Below are 22,239 nucleotides of genomic sequence, written 5' to 3'. Positions count from 1 at the left end.
TTCACTTGTTGATAGATATGTATTTGTTGTTCATAATTTTTATCTTTACCTTTTTCTTCTTCCTCCTCTTCTTAAAGAATACCTTTCAGCATTTCATATAATACTGGTTTGGCGGTGATGAACTCCTTTAGCTTTTTCTTTTCTGTGAAGCTCTTTATCTGACCTTCAATCCTGAATGATAGCTTTGCTGGGTAGAGTAATCTTGGTTGTAGGTTCTTGCTATTCATCACTTTGAATATTTCTTGCCACTCTCTTCTGGCCTGCATCATTTCTGTTGAGAAATCAGCTGACAGTCGTATGGGTGCTCCCTTGTAGGTCACTAATTGTTTTTCTCTTGCTGCTTTTAATATTCTCTCTTTGTCTTTTGCTCTTGGCATTTTAATTATGATGTGTCTTGGTGTGGTCCTCTTTGGATTCCTTTTGTTTGGGGTTCTGTGCCCTTCCTGGACTTGTAAGTCGATTTCTTTCACCAGGTGGGGGAAGTTTTCTGTCATTATTTCTTCAAATAGGTTTTCAGTATCTTGTTCTCTCTCTTCTTCTGGCACCCCCATAATTCGGATGTTGGTACGCTTGAAGTTGTCCCAGAGTCTTCTTACACTATCTTCATATTTTTGGATTCTTTTTTCTTTTTTCTTTTCCGGTTGGGTGTTTTTTGCTTCTTTGTATTTCAAATCTTTGACTTGATTCTTGAGATCCTCTAGTCTGCTGTTGGATCTCTGTATATTATTTTTTATTTCAGTCAGTGTATGCTTAATTTCTAGTTGGTTCTTTTTCATATCTTAGAGGGTCTCGCTAAATATATTGGTGGTTTCTAGAAACTTCTTGAAAAACCTTATAACTGTGGTTTTGAACTCTATATCCAGTCGTTTGTTTTCCTTCATTTCTTTCATTTGTGACCTGTTTCTTTGTCTCCGAATTTTGGCTGCTTTCCTGTGTTGATAGAGTGGCTTTGTGTGCTAGGTGTCCTATAGGGCCCAGTGGCTCAGCCTCCCCAGTTACCTGAGATGGACACTCTTGATGCACCCCTTTGTGGGCTGTGTGCACAGTCTTGTTGTAGTTGAGATTGTTGTTGGTATCACTGGGAGGAATTGACCTCCAGGCCAATTGGCTGTGAGGATCAGCTGTGTCTACGATGGGAGAACTTCTGTGCTGGAGACACCCTTATGGGGCAAGACTTGCTTCAGTGGGGTTTTGGTGCTCACTGAGTCTGTCCCTGAGTGTGTCCCTTATGGATCTGAGGAGTTGTAATCTGGATGGTCCCACTCTGACCCCTGGGTACACTGACTCTTGGATCTCCAAGGAAGTGCTAGTTTAGCCTCTGCCTGAGGCCACCCAGCAAGAGCTACGGAGAGATCTGCAGATTCTTCTTCTTTGTTTGGGTTTTGGAGGTGCCCAGATGAGGCTCAGCTGTGAAGCAGTGCAAGCTTCTGTGGGGCCTTGGGCCTTCTTTTGGATGTTCTGGGTCTCTCTGACTCAGCTACAGTTTGTAAGGTAAGTTCAGATTTCAAAGGACCAGGCCATTCATATGCAAAAGCCTCTGTGCACAGCTGGGGTGGGGCGGAGTCTCAGGGTGGAGCAAACAGCAATGGCTTTCCATCAGCCCTGCCCTAAGAGGCCCCCAGGTCTCAGTGTCCCTTGGTAATTGCTGCAAGCATCTCTGAGAGAAAGCTGCCCTCGAGTTCCGCCCGCTGCCAGACAGTCCAGTTTCTTCCCGTATGAGTCTGGGTCCCCAGAGTCTCACCCGGAACTGCAGTTCCAAGCAGTCGGGAGCTTGTGTCTACCTCCCGAATGAAAAAGCCAGCTGTGTACTCAGTTGCCAGCTCTCTCCGCGTGCGTGCCTCCGTACCTCTGCACTTTACTTCCACTGCTCCTCTGAGTCTCCATGTGCTTTTCTCTTTCCTTCTAGTTGTAGAATTTCCACTCAGCCAGCCTTCCTGTGGTTCTGGATGATGTCCGTTTTGTCTTTTAGTTGTAGTTTTGAAGTAGTTGTGCGAGGCAGCAAGTTCAGGTGTTTACCTATGCCGTCATCTTGGTTTCTCCTTTGAAAATTTTAAATCATTTCCAGAGCCTCACCCTAGGGCGTGACATTCATTTCCAGAAATAGGTGATTTGCAGCGAAGGGAGGTGAAGGGAGTGGGTGACCAAGCTGAGTATTCTGACTCCTGTGACGTCAGGATGAACTGTGACCAAACCCATGAGTCTGAGTCCCGACTTGTGTGTGTGTGGCAGCGGTGGCGGCGGGCGGGGGGCGGGGGGGGGGGGTGCGGGCAGAGTGGAGAGTGGCTCCTGCAGGCTCACCTGCTGACAGCGTGGCGGGGGGGGGGTCCTGCAGGCTCACGTGCTGACAGCGTGGAGGGGGGGGTCCTGCAGGCTCACATGCTGACAGCGTGGGGGGGGGGATGGCAGCTCACGTGCTGACAGCGTGGGGGGGTGGGGGGGTCCTGCAGGCTCACGTGCTGACAGCGTGGAGGGGGGAGGTCCTGCAGGCTCACGTGCTGACAGCGTGGGGGGGTCCTGCAGGCTCACGTGCTGACAGCGTGGGGGTGTGGGGGGGTCCTGCAGGCTCACGTGCTGACAGTGTGGGGGGGTCCTGCAGGCTCACGTGCTGACAGCGTGGGGGGGTCCTGCAGGCTCACGTGCTGACAGTGTGGGGGGGTCCTGCAGGCTCACGTGCTGACAGCGTGGGGGGGTCCTGCAGGCTCACGTGCTGATAGTGTGGGGGGGTGGTGGCAGCTCACGTGCTGATAGTGTGGGGGGGTGGTGGCAGCTCACGTGCTGATAGTGTGGGGGGGGTGACAGCTCACGTGCTGACAGTGTGGGGGGGTCCTGCAGGCTCACGTGCTGACAGTGTGGGGGGGTGGTGGCAGCTCACGTGCTGACAGTGTGGGGGGGTGGTGGCAGCTCACGTGCTGATAGTGTGGGGGGGGTGACAGCTCACGTGCTGACAGTGTGGGGGGGTCCTGCAGGCTCACGTGCTGACAGTGTGGGGGGGGTCCTGCAGGCTCACGTGCTGACAGCGTGGGGGGGTCCTGCAGGCTCACGTGCTGACAGTGTGGGGGGGTGGTGGCAGCTCACGTGCTGACAGTGTGGGGGGGTGGTGGCAGCTCACGTGCTGACAGCGTGGGGGGGTGGTGGCAGCTCACGTGCTGATAGTGTGGGGGGGGTGACAGCTCACGTGCTGACAGTGTGGGGGGGTCCTGCAGGCTCACGTGCTGACAGTGTGGGGGGGGTCCTGCAGGCTCACGTGCTGACAGCGTGGGGGGGTCCTGCAGGCTCACGTGCTGACAGTGTGGGGGGGTGGTGGCAGCTCACGTGCTGACAGTGTGGGGGGGTCCTGCAGGCTCACGTGCTGACAGCGTGGGGGGGTCCTGCAGGCTCACGTGCTGACAGCGTGGGGGGGTCCTGCAGGCTCACGTGCTGACAGCGTGGGGGGGTGGTGGCAGCTCACGTGCTGACAGTGTGGGGGGGGTCCTGCAGGCTCACGTGCTGACAGCGTGGGGGGGTCCTGCAGGCTCACGTGCTGACAGCGTGGGGGGGTGGTGGCAGCTCACGTGCTGACAGTGTGGGGGGGGGTGACAGCTCACGTGCTGATAGTGTGGGGGGGTCCTGCAGGCTCACGTGCTGACAGCGTGGGGGGGTGGTGGCAGCTCACGTGCTGATAGTGTGGGGGGGGGTGACAGCTCACGTGCTGATAGTGTGGGGGGGTGGTGGCAGCTCACGTGCTGATAGTGTGGGGGGGTGGTGGCAGCTCACGTGCTGATAGTGTGGGGGGGTCCTGCAGGCTCACGTGCTGACAGTGTGGGGGGGTCCTGCAGGCTCACGTGCTGACAGTGTGGGGGGGTCCTGCAGGCTCACGTGCTGACAGTGTGGGGGGGTCCTGCAGGCTCACGTGCTGACAGTGTGGGGGGGGTCCTGCAGGCTCACGTGCTGACAGTGTGGGGGGGTCCTGCAGGCTCACGTGCTGACAGCGTGGGGGGGTGGTGGCAGCTCACGTGCTGACAGTGTGGGGGGGTGGTGGCAGCTCACGTGCTGACAGTGTGGGGGGGTCCTGCAGGCTCACGTGCTGACAGTGTGGGGGGGGGTGACAGCTCACGTGCTGACAGTGTGGGGGGGTCCTGCAGGCTCACGTGCTGACAGTGTGGGGGGGGTCCTGCAGGCTCACGTGCTGACAGCGTGGGGGGGTCCTGCAGGCTCACGTGCTGACAGCGTGGGGGGGTGGTGGCAGCTCACGTGCTGACAGTGTGGGGGGGTCCTGCAGGCTCACGTGCTGACAGTGTGGGGGGTGGTGACAGCTCACGTGCTGACAGTGTGGGGGGGTCCTGCAGGCTCACGTGCTGACAGCGTGGGGGGGTCCTGCAGGCTCACGTGCTGACAGTGTGGGGGGTGGGGGGGTCCTGCAGGCTCACGTGCTGACAGCGTGGGGGGGTGGTGGCAGCTCACGTGCTGACAGTGTGGGGGGGTCCTGCAGGCTCACGTGCTGACAGCGTTGGGGGGTGGGGGGGTCCTGCAGGCTCACGTGCTGACAGCGTGGGGGGGTGGGGGGGGTCCTGCAGGCTCACGTGCTGACAGTGTGGGGGGGTGGGGGGGTCCTGCAGGCTCACGTGCTGACAGCGTGGGGGGGTGGGGGGTCCTGCAGGCTCACGTGCTGACAGCGTGGGGGGGTGGTGGCAGCTCACGTGCTGACAGGGGTGCAGAAAACAGTCCGCATTTCAGGCAGGAATGGCGCGCACTTTGAGGTGCTGTCTGTGTGGACCGATTGCTCACACGTCTGAAATGTGTCTGACGTTTTCCTTTGGGGAAGGAGATGGGATGTCCTCCCCAAACCCTCTGGGGAGCTTTTCCCGGGTCTGTGTTCTGTTCGTGTCCACTTGGGGTGGGGACAGTCTGGGACATGGAGTGCTCATGCTGCTCACACAGCTCCTCTTGTAGACCGTGCCCTGAGGGCGGTCCCCTTCTGGTCCCCTTCCCAGACCCAGACGGGTGGGCAGCGACTTCCTGGATCGCACAGCCTCCCAGGAGCCGGCTCAGCTCACTTTCCGGCAGCAGAGGGCTGCCCAGCCCCAGCATCCCGGACTGAGCTCTGCCGGGTGCCAATCACACCACATGAACAAGAGCCATCCCCGAGTGGTCGCCCCGAGGGGGCGGTGGCTGCGGCGCCCAGTAGGGCTGGAAGCCAGGGCGTGGCGCCACGTACCTGTGCCAGGTCGCCTTTCCGAAGCAGCTGGGTGTGCAGGCTGCCTGTCTCCGGGGACTCAGCTGCACCTCCTCTGCAGGCGCCGGGCAGGGGAGCCCACCCCCTTGGCTTGTGGAACCAGCTTCTCAGCGAAGAGGGTCCTCGTGGGCCGCACTTCTAGCTGCTCTGTGCAGCCCTGGGAGGGAGGGCGAGGGCGGGGACTGAGGGGACCTGGGGGAGACGTGCTTACAAAGGAAGCCGACCGCCCGGGCTTGTCCCCAAGGCCACACGGTCCCCTCAGGGCCAACCACGTCACAGCTGAGTCAGGACAGGAGGGCAGAGAGAGCACGAGCCCGCAGACAGGCTTGTCCCGTGCGCGCCTTGCGGGTGCCTCCGTGGCCATCTGTTCGTGTTAAACCCTCCCTGAGGCCTGCGTGTTCCAGGCCGTGCCCGGGTCCTGGGACATAAAGGGGGGTAACATGCAAACCCTGTTCCTGGTGTGACGATACGGAGCCACACACGTCCGTGTGGCGTGGCTCCTGGGCGCCCCCACTGTCTAGGCGCCTGCAGCTCCCGTGTGCCCGGGACAGCACAGAGAGGTGGGGCTACACCGGGGAGGGAGCCAGCAGATCCCTGTTAGTGAAGCCCGTTTGAGTGCGTTACTTCCAACGTAAAGGCACACGCCCTCCTGCAAGGTGGCGAGTCCCTGTGGCCCGAGCAGCGGCATCAGCCCTGCGTGCAGCACGCCATGGAGCTGACCCCGCGCCCTGGCAGGAAGCTGTCCCACCCAGCAGCACACAGGCACCCGCAGGGCACAGACCGGAGGAGCAGGCCTGCCTGCCGGGCCTGTGGGAGTCCCCAGCCAGACAGGGAGCGCCTGAGCGCGAGCCGCACACGGCCTCCCTCCGCCTTCCCTCCGTCCTCCCTGGTCCTCCGGGCGGCTGAGTGCCTCGCAGCCGAGCAGAGCCGCCTCCTTTACCGCTGCCCTGTGGCCCCCTAACGACCACGGGGCGCCCCCAGGTCTCTGGAGCCTGGATCATGTCCTGCTGCCAAACAAGAACCCACAGCGCCCGCCCTGGGTGGGGAGCCGCTTTGCCTGCTCACTGGGAAGGACGCCCTGGGTCACGGCTTCCCTCCAGGGGCCTCCTGGGAGCTCGGGGTGCCCTGTCGCAGCCCCAGCAGAGCCCACGACCTCGCTTTTTCTCCTGTGCCCATGCCTGCGTGCCGCCTGCCCCCTCGGGTGCTCGCTGCCAGCCTTCTCTGCGGCCTCGCCCCCGGCCTTGCGGAGTGGGCTCCTTTCCCAGGTCGGGTGGTCTCCTGTTCTGTCTTCCACGGGATTTGCAAACCCGACTGCATGTTAGAGTCGGCTCGGGAATGTTTTATTCTTAAACAAGCAATCCCTGGACCCCGCCCTGGGCCTCTGGGGACCTGGAGGTGGGGCCTGGAACCTGCATTTTAAAAAACTCAGTCTGTTTCTGATGCACAAACCAGGCTGCAAAACTGCTGTCGCTCCCCCGCCCCTCACCGTCTCATCTTATCAAACCCCTGACCCCCACGTCGCCCTCATCGTCACATTGTCACCTCCCTGCCCGGCAGCTTCTCCCCGCAGGTGAACACGCTTCTTTCTCCCGGGACTGGGACGGCGTGTCCTCACCACATCCTGCAATCCACTCCTCATTCTCGCCTCTGACCTCTGACGGCTGCTCCCGCCCGCCATTCCTTCTCTTCGACTGGCCGCTCGGCCTCAGCAGGTCCCTCCCCATCTCTGCAGCAGGTGACCCCGCGCCGTCTCCCCTCCCGCATCGGGACGCCTCCCTCACCTCCCTGACTGGCCCCCTCCGTCCCCTTTGGAGTCACTTTCTGCGCTCGCCTAAGAGCTCATGTCCCCCAGGTCTTTCCTGGCGTTCCACGCCCTCCTGGGGTGACCTCATTCACTTCAGTCCCCATCCCTGTCCCCTGCTCTCCTCAGCCGGTGGACATGCCTCTCGCTTTCCCGCCTGGTTATGGCTGCCCCTCACCCTGTGACCTGGCCCCTCCTTCCCCGTCAGCAGCTGGCCGCTGATCCTGGGGACACGACCTCCTCTCCCTCCGTGGGTCCTTCCCACTGTCTCCCCCACTGCCCCTCCCGCTGGGATTTCTGCTGTGTCCCTCCTCCCAGCCTTCCTCACCCCTCCCGCCCTTCCTCCCCTTGGGGCCACAGCGCCTTGGGGGCCACAGCACCTTGGGGGCCACAGCGCCTTGGGGGCCACTGTGTCTTGTTGGCCACAACCTCTTGGGGGCCACAGCACCTTGGGGGCCACAACCTCTTGGGGGCCACAGCACCTTGGGGGCCACAGCGCCTTGGGGGCCACAGCGCCTTGGGGGCCACTGTGTCTTGTTGGCCACAACCTCTTGGGGGCCACAGCACCTTGGGGGCCACAACCTCTTGGGGGCCACAGCGCCTTGGGGGCCACAGCACCTTGGGGGCCACAACCTCTTGGGGGCCACAGCGCCTTGGGGGCTACTGCGCCTTGGGGGCCACAACCTCTTGGGGGCCACAGCACCTTGGGGGCCACAGCGCCTTGGGGGCCACAGCACCTTGGGGGCCACAACCTCTTGGGGGCCACAGCGCCTTGGGGCTGGTTCTGAAACTCAGCCCTGGTTGCATCGTTCCCTGTCAAAACCCTTCCCAGGGCTGCCAGCAGCCTGCAGAGGAAGCCTGGTGCTTGGGTCCCATGCCCGTCTGACCTCTGCCCACCTCAGCCTCGTTCTTCCATGTTTTTTAAACCGAAGCTGAGCTGGCCTTGTTTCCCGCCGTGTGTCCAGCAGCCCTGGCCATGCGGGCCCCGCACCTCTGAGCTCCCGGGCGTTCACGCGGGTTGTTCTGGGATGCCCTTCGCCCTCCTTCCCTGGCCCTTCCCCCCCTTTCCAGACCTCGTCCCCATCCCTACTCTCCCGTGGAGTCTTCCTGACGTGACCCAGCCGAATTCCTCACTGCTCCTTATGGCCAGTGTTCCTCCAGAGCGTGAGCTCCCGGGTGGGGGTGGGGGTGGGGGTGGGGTGGGGGTGGGGGTGGGGGTGGGGCCAGCTCCACCGCCCACGTGGGCTCCGTTCCCAGGACCCAGCACAGGCGCCTGGTGGGTGCTCGTGAATGAGAACGAACACATCGCTGTTGGGGAGGGCTTTTTATTTATTTAAATAATTAACACCTCCATATGAAAATGTGCTAAAATTATTACTATTATTTTAAATCTTTATTGTTCAGATTACTACAGATGTCCCTCTTTGTTCCCCCCATAGCTCCCCTCCACCCGGTTCCCACCCCACCCCAGGCCCTCGGCCCCCCACTGTCCTCGTCCATAGGTGTAAGATCTTTGTCCAATCTCTTCCCGCACCCCCCACACCTCCTTCCCCCGAGAATGGTCAGTCCGCACCCTTTCCATGCCCCTGATTCTATTACATTCACCAATTTGTTCTGTTCATTAGATTTTTTATTCATTTGATTTTTAGATTCACTTGATAGATAAGTATTTGTTGTCACTTTGTTGTTCATAATTTTTTATCTTTACCTTTTTCTTCTTCTTCCTCTTCTTAAAGAACTAGAGGCTTGGTGCACAAAATTCGTGCAGGGGGAGGGTGTCCCCTCAGCCCAACCTGCACCCTCTCTAATCCCGGACCCCTTGGGGGATGTCTGATTGCCGGTTTAGGCATGAGGATCGGGCCTAAACCGGCAGTCGGACATTTCTCTCACAATCCTGGACTGCTGGCACCTAATCGCTCACCTGCCTGCCTGCCTGGTTGCCCCTAACTGCCCCCCCCCCCCGCCAGCCTGATTGATCGCCCCTCACTGCCTCTGTGTGCCGGCCTGATTGCCCCTAACTGCCCCCTGCTGGCCTGGCTTTCCCTAACTGGCCCCCCTCCCCGCCGGCCTGGTCACCCCTTACTGCCCCCCCCCGCCGGCCTGGTCGCCCCCAACTATCCCCCTCTGCCAGCCTGGTTGCCCCCAACTGCCCGCCTGCCAACCTGGTTGCCCCCAACTGCCCCCCCCTGCAGGCCTGGTCACCCCATGGAGCCTGCTGTTCAGTCATTTGGTCATCCCTCACTAACCCCCCTGCTGGCCTAGTTTCCCCACGCAGCCTGCTTGTTCAGTCATTTGGTAATCCCTCACTAACCCCCCTGCCAGCCTGGTCATAGGCAGCCATCTTGTGAGGATGTGATGGTCAATTTGCATATTACCTCTTTATTATATATGATACCCTTCAGCATTTCATATAATACTGGTTTGGCGGTGATGAACTCCTTTAGCTTTTTCTTTTCTGTGAAGCTCTTTATCTGACCTTCAATTCTGAATGATAGCTTTGCTGGGTAGAGTAATCTTGGTTGTAGGTTCTTGCTATTCATCACTTTGAATATTTCTTGCCAATTCCTTCTGGCCTGCATAGTTTCTGTTGAGAAATCAGCTGACAGTTGTATGGGTGCTCCCTTGTAGGTAACTAACGGTTTTTCTCTTGCTGCTTTTAAGATTCTCCCTTTGTCTTTTGCTCTTGGCATTTTAATTATGATGTGTCTTGGTGTGGTCCTCATTGGATTCCTCTTGTTTGGGGTTCTGTGCGCTTCCTGAACTTGTAAGTCTATTTCTTTCACCAGGTGGGGGAAGTTTTCTGCCATTATTTCTTCAAATAGGTTTTCAGTATCTTGTTCTCTCTCTTCTTCTGGCACCCCCATAATTCGGATGTTGTTACACTTGAAGTTGTCCCAGAAGCTCCTTACACTATCTTCATATTTTTGGATTCTTTTTTCTTTTTGCTCTTCCAGTTGGGTGTTTTTTGCTTCCTCATATTTCAAATCTTTGACTTGATTCTTGGGATCCTCTAGTCCAGGGGTCCTCAAACTTTTTAAGCAGGGGGCCAGTTCACTGTCCCTCAGACCATTGGAGGGCCTAACTATAGTTTAAAAAAAAAAACTATGAACAAATTCCTATGCGCACTGAGGGCCTGGGACGAGTCAGCTGCTAAGCAGGACAGGCAGTGGCACCCGGCGGGCCGGATAAATGTCCTCGGCGGACTGCATGTGGCCTGCGGGCCGTAGTTTGAGGACGCCTGCTCTAGTCTACTGTTGAATCTCTGTATATTATTCTTTATTTCAGTCAGTGTATGCTTAATTTCTTACTGGTCTTTTTCCATTTTTTTTTTTTTTTTTTTTGGCATTCTTAGTAAGATCCTTGAAGGTCTCACTAAGTTCCTTGGAGGTTTCTAGAAGGTTCTTGAGTAACCTTATAACTGTGGTTTTGAAATCTATATCCAGTGTTTTGCTTTCATCCATTTCTTTCATTTATGACATGTTTCTTTGTCTCCGCATTTTGGCTGCTTCCCCATGTTTGTTTCTATGTACTGGGTAGCTGCTATGTTTCCTTGAGTTGACAGAGTGGCCTCGTGTAGTAGGTGTCCTATAGGGTCCAGTGGCTCAGCCTCCCCAGTCACCTGAGGTGGATACTCTTGGTGCACCCCTTTGTGGGCTGTGTGCACAGTCATGTTGTAATTAAACCTTGATTGTTGTTGGTATCACTGGGAGGAATTGACCTCCAGGCCAATTGGCTGTGGGTACCAGCTGTGTCTACAGTGGAAGAGCTGCTGTGCTGGAGACACCCCTATGGAGCAGGACTTGCTTCAGTAGGGCTTTGGTGCTCACTGAGTCTGCCCCTTGAGTGTGTCACTTATGAATGTGAAGAGTTGTAATCTGGTATGGTCTCATACTGACCACTGGGTACACTGGCTCTTGGATCTCCAAGGAGATGCAAAGTCAGCCACTGTCTGGGGCCACCCAGCAGGAGCTACAGAGAGATCTGCAGATTCTTCCTCTTTGTATCGGGTTGGGGTTTGGAAGTGCCCAGATGAGGCTCAACTGTGTAGCAAGGCAGGCTGATGCTGCCAGATTGATTGCTTTGGGTCTCCTTGACCCAGCTGCTGCCTGTTTGACCGCTGAGAAAGGACAGGCCATTCATATGCAAAAGCCACTGCGCATAGCTGGGGTGGGGTTGTAAACTGGGTGGGGCAGGGTCTCAGGGAATCACCAGGGCGGAGCAAACAGCAATGGCTGCTAGTCAGCCCTGCACAGGAGGGGTCCCAGCGCAGAAACAATGACCACTGTGAGTACTTCTCTCTGAAAGAAAGCCGCCCTCTCATTCCTGCCCCGATGCCAGACACTCTAGTTTCTGGGTCCCCCAGAGTCTCGCCCGGAACTGGAGCTCAGAGCAAGCGGGAGCTTGTATCTCCCTCCCGATTAAAAGAGCAGCACATCCAGGTGCTAGCACTTTCCGCACCTCTGCACCTCCTACCAGTCTCACCGCTTTTTTCACCTCTCTAGTTGGGGAACTTCCACTCAGCCAGCTTTCCCATGGTTCTAGATGATCGTTGTTCTGTCTTTTAGTTGTAATTTTGATGTGGTTGTGAGAGGCAGCAAGTACAGGTGTTTACCTTGGTTCCTCCTTAAAATTATTTTTTAAATTTCCTGCTGAATTGATTAAAATGATGTTTTTATACTATAAATCCACACACTTAATCCTTCTGTGGCATATGTTAATTTATATGACAAAAGGGACCTATTACTGTTGTTTCTTAGTGAAATTATTTATGCAAATTATCATTAGTAAGTTCATTAATAATATTGTATCTAAATTAGTGCAACTGCATGTATGATATAGGTACATATCATACAAATCAGTTGTAGACAATGTGCTTGTCTTTTTATAGGCGTCTTACAGTTACCACGAGTGCATCAATGTGGTAGCAGAGAGAGTGGTGACCAGAAGTCCCTCCCACACCACCCGCCTGAGGTTGTCCCCTCTTGCACACAAGTCTCTCTCCCCCCCAAATTCTTTCTGTTGTGGCAAAGTACACACAACATGAAACTCACCTTCTCGACCATCCTCCAGTGCATAGCTCGGTGCTAAGTACATCCACACTACTGTGCAGCCTCACCACCATCCATCGCAGAACATATTTATCTTGTAAACAGAAACTCTGCTCCCGTTAAACCCTAACTTCCCATCTGCCCCTCCTCTCTGCCCCTGGCAGCCTCCACTGTTCTATTTCCTATCAATGAACTTGACTCCTCTAAGTACCTCGTATACGTGGAACCCACAGTCTTTGTCTTTTTGTGACTGGCTTATTTAACTCAGCCGATATCCTCAAGGCTCATTCCATGTGGTAGTGTGTGACAGAATTTCCTCCCTTCTTAGAAAAGGCTGAATACTATTCCGTGGATGGATATACCACATTTTACTTATTCATCCATCTGTCTATGGACAACGGGGCCGCCTCCATGTTGTAGCTGTTGTGAATAACGCGCGGTGAACAAGGGTGTACAGATGCTCTGAGACTCTGTTTTCAGTTCCTTGGGAATATATTTAGTTTTACTTTTTCGCGGAACCGCCCTCCTGTTTCCCAGGGCGGCCATCCCAGCTTCCCTGGTTTTCAATGTACAGAGGCAGCACCCTGACGGAGGAGAGCGCAGGCTACACCAAGCAGGGCTGGGTCTGAATCAGGGCTGTGCCGTGTGGGCAAGGCATTCAGCCTCTCCGGACTTGGTCCCCTATCTGTAGAATGGGGTGCTAATGACCGCCTCCAGGGGTGGAATTGGCTATCCATCTGTAGAATGGGGTGCTAATGACCGCCTCCAGGGGTGGAATTGGTCCCCCATCTGTAGAATGGGGTGCTAATGACCGCCTCCAGGGGTGGAATTGGCTTTCCATCTGTAGAATGGGGTGCTAATGACCGCCTCCAGGGGTGGAATTGGTCCCCCATCTGTAGAATGGGGTGCTAATGACCGCCTCCAGGGGTGGAATTGGTCCTGCATCTGTAGAATGGGGTGCTAATGACCGCCTCCAGGGGTGGAATTGGTCCCCCATCTGTAGAATGGGTGCTAATGACCGCCTCCAGGGGTGGAATTGGTCCCCCATCTATAGAATGGGGTGCTAATGACCGCCTCCAGGGGTGGAATTGGTCCCCCATCTGTAGAATGGGTGCTAATGACCGCCTCCAGGGGTGGAATTGGTCCCCCATCTATAGAATGGGGTGCTAATGACCGCCTCCAGGGGTGGAATTGGTCCCCCATGTGTAGAATGGGGGTGATAATGACCGCCTCCAGGGGTGGAATTGGTCCCCCATCTGTAGAATGTGGGTGCTAATGACCGCCTCCAGGGGTGGAATTGGCTTTCCATCTGTAGAATGGGGGTGCCAATGGCTGCCTCCAGAGGTGGAATTGGTCCTCCATGTGTAGAATGGGGGTGCCAATGACCGCCTCCAGGGGTGGAATTGGTCCCCATCTGTAGAGTAGAGGTGCTAATGACCACCTCCAGGGGTGGAATTGGCTTTCCATCTGTAGAATGGGGGTGCTAATGACCGCCTCCAGAGGTGGAATTGGTCCCCCATGTGTAGAATGGGGGTGCTAATGACCGCCTCCAGGGGTGGGAGAGTCAGGGGACGCTGGCTGAGGGCAGGGCACTGTAGCTGAGCGGGTAGCAGCGTCTGTGCTTTTGCACGTGAGACCCCCACGTGCTCTCACTCCTCTCATGCTCCCTTCTACTTTGGTAGTGCTCTCTTTAAAAACTTTTTGCAATTGATCTTTAGAGAGAGGGGCAGTGAGAGAGGGAGAGAGAAACATCATCTGTCAGCTGCCTCCTGCCCGCCCCCTGCTGGGATCAGCCCGCACCCAGGCCTGTGCCTGAGGGGAATGAAACCAGCGACCTCTGGGTTCATGGGTCAATGCTCAGCCGGCAGCCACGCCGGAGGGCAGTGTTCTCTTTTTAATGGTGTCAGCGCGTGTTCAGCTCATATGCCACCTGCGTGATGCCTGGCCAAGGCCGAGGGTGTGGCGCACTCTTCCCCACGAGCCCACGGCCCGGTGTCTCGTCCTCCATGAGCCCGCAGCCCGCCCCCTCCCCCCCCGCCCCCTCCGCCCCGCCTTTCTAGCTGCGCCTTCTCTGAGTCCATCTTTCTCAGACACTTCAATCCGCCAACACTCTGCCCACAAGTTACCTTTCTCAGATCCCTGCTCCCAGGGTGTCACTCTCCTGCTCAAAACGGTCAGAGCTCAGGTCCCTCTCTAGACATTCAGAGCCCCCACAGTGCCCTGAGCAGCACCCCCATGCCACCACTCCTGCCCCCGCGGCACCCCTGCCCTGCTCCTAATGGCAGGGACTTGCCGTGCCCTCCGTGTCCCCCAAGGCCCGCGGCAGCCCCATGCTGGGCCTCCTCCAGGGGCTACCCTGGCCTCTCCGTGTGGAGCAGGGGGAGGGCCGGTCTGAGCGGGAAGGGGATGCATGGACACAGGCTGCTTCTCTCCAGGCTCCCGCAGGGCGGGCAGTGTCCGGGCGGCGAGGAGCATGCGCGGCGTCCCCAGCACCCTAACTCGCTGTCCCCTCGGCTTCACAGGGACGTTCGTCTCGGCCTTCGCTGTGCTGTGCGGGGCCCGCACCGACCTCCCCGACAGGCACGTGTGCTGCGTCTTCTGGCTGAACATCGCGGCCGCCCTCATCCAGATCCTCACGGCCATCGTCATGGTGGGCTGGATCATGAGCATCTTCTGGGGCATGGACATGGTCATCCTGGCCAGTGAGTAGCCAAGGGCCACGCCTCCTTGTGGGCGGGGCAGGGCAGGGTGAGGGGCGGGGCTGGAGGAGGAGCAGCCACAGACCACGCCTCCTTGTGGGCGGGGCTGGACAGAATGAGGGTCAGGGCTGGAGGAGGAGCCACAGACCACGCCTCCTTGTGGGCAGGGCTTAGCAGGGTGGGGGCGTGACTGGAGAAGCAGCCACGGGCCACGCCTCCTCTTGGCCTGGGTGGGGCCGGGTGAGGGGGCGGGGCTGGAGGAGGAGCAGGCTGACCATCTGTAGTCTGGGTGTCTGTGACCCTCAGGGTGTGGGCGCGTGGCCGGGAGATGTGCTGAGCCTGCTCCTTCCCCGAGGGCTCGCCTCTGTCCTCCTCACGGGTGTCGGTGTCCGTGCTGCCTGGCAGAGGGGCCTCCCTGCACGCCCAGCCCCAAGCCTGCAGGGACTCCTGGGCGCGGACACGCAGAGACTAAGCCAGGGAGCACGAGCGAGAGGGCGGGAGCCCTTATCCAGCTCTGACAGCACTGGTGGCAGGGGTGTGGCCAAGGGAGCTCGGGTCCCTGTGCCTACCGTGCCCTGCGCCTCCATCATGCACTTTCCAGAAAGAAGGGAAAGGCCACTTGGTGCATTTGCCCACGACACCCTGTGACTGTGCGTTTTACAGCCAGAGCAGCATAATTTCTCCTTTAAACTAAGCTCTTTGTAGCTTGATTCGAAAGCCTTACTTCCTCACTGGGATTGCGTGGCCCTTCACCAACCATTTCACACCAACTCTATACCCAGGAACCATGGGGCCTGGGTCTCAGCGATAAGCCTCCCTCGCCTCGCCCTAGATGAGGACATAGAAGGCCCAGAAGTACAGACGGAAACCCCGTCGCTGCCTCACTCCCAGAGCCAGCGACTCAGCCAGAGCCCCATCCTCTGTGGCTGGTGTGGGGTTCATAACTGGGCTGCAGGATCATCAAATGCCAGGACCCCCCGCCCCCACCCTTCCTACTGCTCCCAACCCGAGCCTTCCCTGGGGTCAGAGCCAGCTCCCTGGATGTCTGTACACTGTTCCCGGGGTGCTGTCTTCATGTCAGACGTTTCAGAGCACTGTTTGGGGATGGACGTGGGGCCTGCACAAGAAAACCCGCCAGACTTCACTGCTACCCACTTTCCCGCCCTGGCCCCAGACTTGCTCACCCATGTCAGCACAAGGTGTCTGCACTTTTTCCAAAAAATAAACCCACCTCAAAGGATGAAGAGTTGCCACTCTTGAGATGGTGCCATGGGCCTGGGTGGCCCCAAGCAACAATGCAGTGTGTGTCCCAGGATGACGAGTTTGAAGGGAATAACCACAACTGACTTGACTCCTGGCCAACAGCTGGACAGAGGCTGCCCTTTCTGTCCCTCCAGCCCCTTCCGATAAGAATGCAGAAAACTTTTCAGTTGTAACCACACAGGCAGATCTTTCACAGGGCATGCCACACCACACCATAAAACAACAACAACAACAACAACACACTCCTCAGAGGGGAATCAGAAATACAGGTCAAAGTAGAAGTTAAAATGGGAACTTACAAGCACACTGCTCTAATATATATCTTATTGATTTCAGAGAGGAAGGGAGAAGTAGAGAGAGATAGAAACATCAATGATGAGAGAGAATCATTGATTGGCTGCCTCCTGCACGCCCTACATTGGGGATTGAGCCCACAACCCAGGCATGTGCTCTTGACCAGAATCGAACTGAACCTGGAACCTTTCAGTCCGCAGACCAAAGCTCTATTCATTGAGCCAAGCTGGCTAGGGCTCTACTCTACTTATATTAACAATAAGCAAATAACAGGGAACAACAGCCTGTCTTGGTCATGGGTCAATAAATATTTGGTAATTTTACAGTCACTTCTTTCTACTGCCTTGCCCATGGCAGACATTACCAATCAATTGCTACACTTTCTGCTGAACGATCTCATGATGGGGGCTTTAGGCAGTCACTACCAATTGATCCAAGATGTTTGCAAGATAAAAATCTGCCTGCCTCCCGGGCCTGGGTCTTCCCCAGCATTAGATTTTATGTGTGGCTCCTGTTTATACAAGGGTGACCTACATGGTTCACACGGAGCTGAGCTGGCAGGCGTGGCACTTCAGTACCTTTGGATTCTGGTGGTCAAACCTGTTCTGCAGCTGACCCTGCTCAGGTCCATCCAGGATGCACCTCCAGGCAGACAGGTGTTGGGGTAAAAAAGAGTGAGGGGCAGGAGGGGAGCAGCAGAGGGGGCGTGGCTGAGCTGGGGAGGGAAGGAGGGTCCTGGAGAGGGCTTCTTGGCAGTGCCTCACGGGGCAGGACTCCCTGGGAGCCCTCGCGGTGCTCACAGCCTAACGGGGCCACCGAGGGCGGCATGGCCGGCCACTGGCCACCCTGAGCCCACCCTGCTCCATCGCCTGGCCCCGAGCATTCGCCCGTCTTAGATTTCAGGCAGCCCCTCTCTGCCCTGTTTTCAGACTCCTTTCTCTTTCTCTTTCCCTTTTTTCCTCATGCTGCCTCACATCCTGTGTTCTCCAAGTTTCCCAAGGTGAGTCTGCTGGTGGGTGCCAGCCTCGGGCCTGGGCTGCCTGCCCCCCCCCAATGCCCCCCCACTCGTCCCCTCTTCCAGTTGGTCAACTGGCTTCTATTTTTAGCTTTTTATTTTGGAAAATGTTGAAACATAAACAAACATAAAGGGCCTAGTCCAGCGAGTCCCTGAAGGTCCAACATCTGTCAGCTCACGCTGCTCTTGTTCATGAGTTACTCCCACAGCTTCCCCCAGCCCAGCCTGGGTTTCTCAGAACAGATGAATTTCCCCAAATAGATGAATAAACCGATAAATAAAAAGGAAAAAAAGTTAAGCCCACTGAGGGCCCAAAGAGGGCCAAGTTACCAGCTAATAGGGGGTAACCACCAAAATTCAAGACTCACAATTTTATCCTTAAATATTTCACTAGGTATCCTTTAAAAAAAACATAACCACAGTACCCTTTTATACCCACAAAAACAAGCAGCAGTTCTCTAACATCGATATGGTCAATGTTTCCCATGGCCTCATAATTATCACCAAATGTTTTAGAGGCTCCAAACCTCGGTCACCTTCGCCTGTGTCCCCGGCGTCCAGCTGGTTGAAGACACGCATGCTCACTCCCTCCTGTGAGCTGTCTTCCTTCCTCCTTCCGTCCACGGATCCCAGATGCCCACCACTTGGTGGAGCCTGTCTGGCACCTTCTCCCTGGCTCTGCATTGGGAAGTCACACCAGGCCAGCCTGGTGGGGCCGCTTGTGTGCTGGGGTGTGGGCTGAGGGGGCGTGGATAACCTCCCAGCCCCCACCACAGATCCCTCCTCCCATATCCCCACTAAACCCCAAGCTCCACCGCTTCCATTCACCCTTTTGATTCCCATGAAAAAGCCAATGCCCTGGGGGAAAGTTGGACCCTGTGGTGCCGTGTGACTAAGGCCTCAGGAACAGATCCTAGGTGGGCGCCTCCGGGAGAAATCCTGAAGGAAGTGGGTGTCTCACCCGTCTCCTCTGCTTCTTCCTCGTAGGCTACAAGGAGCAGGGCATCCCACAGCAGCTGTGAGCCCGGGAACCCCGAGAGTCCAGGGTGGCCCCGTGAGGGCCGCCCGGCAGCACCAGGACCTCCCAGGCTGTCTCTGCTGTTTACTGGTTTGGAGGAAAGGGAGGATTTAAAGCTGTTATTTATTTTGGAAACGCATCTGCTCTTCTCCGCAGCTGAGGGCTGCCAGCCCCTCCCCGCTCCAAAAGCCCTGTAGGCACAGCACCCAGAGCCCCGGGGTGGGAGGTAGCGACAAGGATGCGGACAGAGGCTGGAACGTGCCCCCACACCCATGTTTAGCCCACTGCGAGGGCACACCGCCGGGCAGCAGGGGCCCGTCCGGGTGAGCAGGGGCTCCCGCAGGCAGGACTGTGCTGGACGCTTCCTCTCGGTCCCCAGTGCCTGCCGAGTGGCCTCCTGGGAGCAGCACCAGGCAGAGTGAGAAGGGACGGACTCCGGGCGGAGTGGAAGGCTGCTGTGCCCTCAGCTTTGGTGGCAGGGGACACGGATCCCCCAGGTGTGACCTGGCCCTGCCCGCCCGATCGCACCCCCAGCTCTTCGCCACTGGAACCTCCGGGCCTGCGTGTTTCCCTGAGAAGGAGGGCAGTGGCCCCCCGCCTGGGCAAACTGCTGGGTCAGATGTTCACCCACAGAATCACCACCCCGGGTCTGCGTGCACGTAGCCCGGCACCTTCCCCATTTCGCTTAACACCGTGTCTGGCCCACAGCCCTTTCCCTGAAATCACTGGAATGGCTGGGTCTCTGGATTCAGGAATGTTGGGAGAACAGAAGACGTGTAACCTACATGTCCTAACAGCCCGCGGCCTGGAACAGCTCTCCTGCACCACACCCGTGACACGGTTCCTCTGTGGGCCAGGGGGCCGCGGGACCCTGGGAGGCGCCGCGTGATGTAGCAGATCCCGCGGGAGGCAGGCGCCTGCAGAAGCTGTCCGGGCTCCTGGGGTCACGGATCCACTGAAACGAGGAGGAAGATGCTCCGAGATGCTAGTGAGGAGGCGGACACTCACGTGTCTGTGTCACTGTCCGTCCAACAGGAATCGCTGAGGTGCGCACTGGCCCCGCCGGCCGCCGGCCGCTGGCCGCACTGGCCTTTGTGCCGCTGGGTGTGTCCCTCTCGGGGCTTTTCCTGTCGTCAGGGGCGCAGCCAGAAGCCGGCCAGGACCGGAGCAGTGACCTGTCTGGATGGGATGCCAGGGCCACAGCCGCTCAGGCCCGTGGCTCCTCCGTGAGCCCCTTTGGGGGCCAGTGTTTGCATAGTCTCTGCTCTTCACCCCCACCTGGGCAGTGGTCCCCCACCCCATCCCCTGGGCTTTGCAGTTACAGTCCTGCTGGGAAGCGGGCCTCGGGTCCCAGTGGCCTGGACAGCTCCCTGGCATCCCCTCCAGCCACTCACCCCCGGGGCCCCCCAGTTCTCTGCTCCTGGCTTGATCTCCGCCCACCCCTCGTCCCGTAGTTTTGAGGAGCACCTCGCCAGGGCTGCCTGGGACGGGGTTGCCTTCTGAACCCCTGGCCGCGTCTCTGTCTCCTCCCTCCTTTCTCCTGACGCCAACCCAGACCTCTTGGGCGCTTCCCTGTTTGTGAGCCTCTGTGCTTTCCCCGAGGGAGAAGCACAGGTTTGATCAGAGACCCTTAGGCATCCCCCAGGCCAAGCAGGGAGCTGCTGGCAAGGCAGCGGAGCCTGCGCTCAGGGCTCCCCTGGAATCAGACCCAACAGCCTTGGCTGACAGTGACGACATGGCCCAGCGCCCCTCCCCCCACAGCCCCACCGGAGTTTGTGACTCCCTGGAGCGGTGACGGGTGGGGGGGGGCGCCCCCACAGGGATCTCCCTTTCCAGGCTGGGCTGGGGCTGAGGGTAGAGACAGCAGTTTATGTTGCATGTTTAGTGACACAATCCAGACGCAGGCGGGGTTTCTTTTTGAGTGACAGGTGCCACCATGTGGAGGGACTTGGCGCAGGGGCGTCTCCAAACCTGAGGAGGCTTTAGGCTCAGGGGGAGCCCCTGTTCAGGTAACTGGTGGGTGGACCCCCAGGGCTTCTGAACAGGGAGCTGTGAGGATGGCCACGTGGGCCGGACCTGCTCAAGCAGCGCCATCTCAGCAGCCGCGGTCTCGGCAGCACGGCCGCGTTAGAGGAGGAGCGGCGGTCTGAGCCGGTGCAGGCTGTTCGGGGACCAGAGCTCATGTGACACACCAGCCAGCGGACGGAGTGCCGGACGGACACACAGCCCTGGGCCGGCTGGAAGGCAGGCTCGGCTGATGGCCCAGCACTCAGCGGGCTCCTTCCGGCTGGGCCTGTCACCAGTCAGAGCCCCCAGGACACCCCTGGCCTTGGGTGTTCGGGGGTCACCGGGGAGCAGAGAGCTCCGTGGTGAGTGAGATGCTCCCGGGACCTGCGACGCTGGTCCGAGCGGTGCGGCCCTGGGCCGTCCTGTGGGTGTGGATGGAGACTGCGGCCGGGAACTTAACTTCAGGCGGAGGCCAGGGTCCCTGCGGAGGGAACCCGTCACCGCCCACGGGGGTTTATGGGGGTGCTTCAGCTGCGCCCACCCAGCTCCTCGGGCCCTGGGGCTGAGCCAGGAGGGTCCGACCGAGGAGAGCTGAGAGGAGCCGGGCCCGGGCTTCGGTGCCGCCGGCCATTGTCACCGTCAGTGATGCTGGAAGAACGCGCTGCCTCCTGCACACCCCCCCCCCCCCCGCCATGGGGATCAAGCCCACAACCCGGACATGTGTCCTGACCGGAACCGAACTCTGACCTCCTGGTTCATAGGTTGTCGCTCGACCACGGAGCCCCGCCAGCCGGGCTGGACTGGAGGAGCGCTGCTGAAGCACTTTAGCTGCATGGCCCCTCCCCAGACACCACGACCTTGAAGGGGGGGGGCTTTAGGCGTGGGGAACAGCTGGGAGAGGATGGGGACCCTCTGCTGGCCACGCCCCCTTCCAGAGCGAGGTGGGGGGGTGGGGGGAGGGGGGCCCTGAGGCTGGCAGAGGCAGGTCCTCATGGTCCCCGGTGCTGGCCTCACACCTGTGGCCTCGGGTTAGCATTAGGCATTCAGGCAGCACGCAGTGGGCACTGGTGTGGCCCAGCAGGTCCTGGCACGGCCTCGGAGAAACAGATCAAAGATGCCACTTTCCTGGAGAGCATCCCAGTCCCGCCTCCCGGTGAACAGCACCATGAGCAGAGGGAGGAGTGGAGACCCCAGGACAGGCTGGACCCTCCCTGCAGAGATGAGGGGCCAGGCGTCGGGAAGGGAGCTGGGGCCAGCCTGAGAGTGGGCGTCGCCTGGGGTCCTGGATTTTTATCAGATTTTTTTCCTGGTAGGTCCTTAGAGCTTCAAATGTTCACGGGTCCCAGCGGTGTGGTCCCAGGGGCGGGGTGCCAGGGGTGTGGTCCCAGGGGTGTGGTCCCAAGGGTGTGGTCCCAGGGGCGGGGTCCCAGCGGTGTGGTCCCAGGGGTGTGGTCCCAGGGGTGTGGTCCCAGGGGCGGGGTCTCAGAGGCGTGGTCCCAGGGGCGGGGTCCCAGAGGCAGGGTCCCAGGGGTGTGGTCCCAGGGGTGGGGCCCCAGTGGTGGGGTCCCAGAGGTGTGGTTTCAAGGGTGGGGTCCCAGGGGTGGGGTCCCAGGGGTGTAAAAGCTCCTGGTCAGAAGCTCACGAATCCGCCCTAAACCCCGTGAGACAGGATGCACCTGAATGCCCTCCCCACGTGAGTGTGAGTTCCTGCCTCAGTGCCCTTTGTCTCTTCCACTGCTCCCGGCCTCAGTTTAGCCATCTGTAGATTGGGAACAAGGAGGGGCCTGGGCAGCCATTATTTTCCCCATTTCTGTCAGGGCAAAGGGCTGGGAGGGGCCGAGAAGAGGGGGAGGGACAGGGACAGGGACGGGGGAGGGACAGG

General features: G+C 58.4%; 1 protein-coding gene across 1 annotated transcript in view; it reads left to right on the top strand.

The window, feature by feature from the left end:
- The window catches only part of STUM (stum, mechanosensory transduction mediator homolog), a 48,376-nt gene extending 27,109 nt beyond the window's left edge, over nucleotides 1–21,267 (top strand). The window contains exons 2-3 of the mRNA XM_080651137.1: nucleotides 14,584–14,763; nucleotides 18,320–21,267. Coding sequence (XP_080507263.1) covers nucleotides 14,584–14,763; nucleotides 18,320–18,354 — 215 coding nt within the window. The 3' untranslated portion in view covers nucleotides 18,355–21,267. The remainder of the gene's footprint in view (nucleotides 1–14,583; nucleotides 14,764–18,319) is intronic.
- Nucleotides 21,268–22,239: the final 972 nt, after the last annotated feature.

This window comes from Plecotus auritus, assembly GCF_963455305.1.
Source record: "Plecotus auritus genome assembly, chromosome: 14".
NCBI classification, from domain to species: Eukaryota; Metazoa; Chordata; class Mammalia; order Chiroptera; family Vespertilionidae; genus Plecotus; species Plecotus auritus.
The sequence above is the reverse complement of the archived record's forward strand: the minus strand, read 5'-3'. Positions and strand labels throughout refer to the sequence as shown.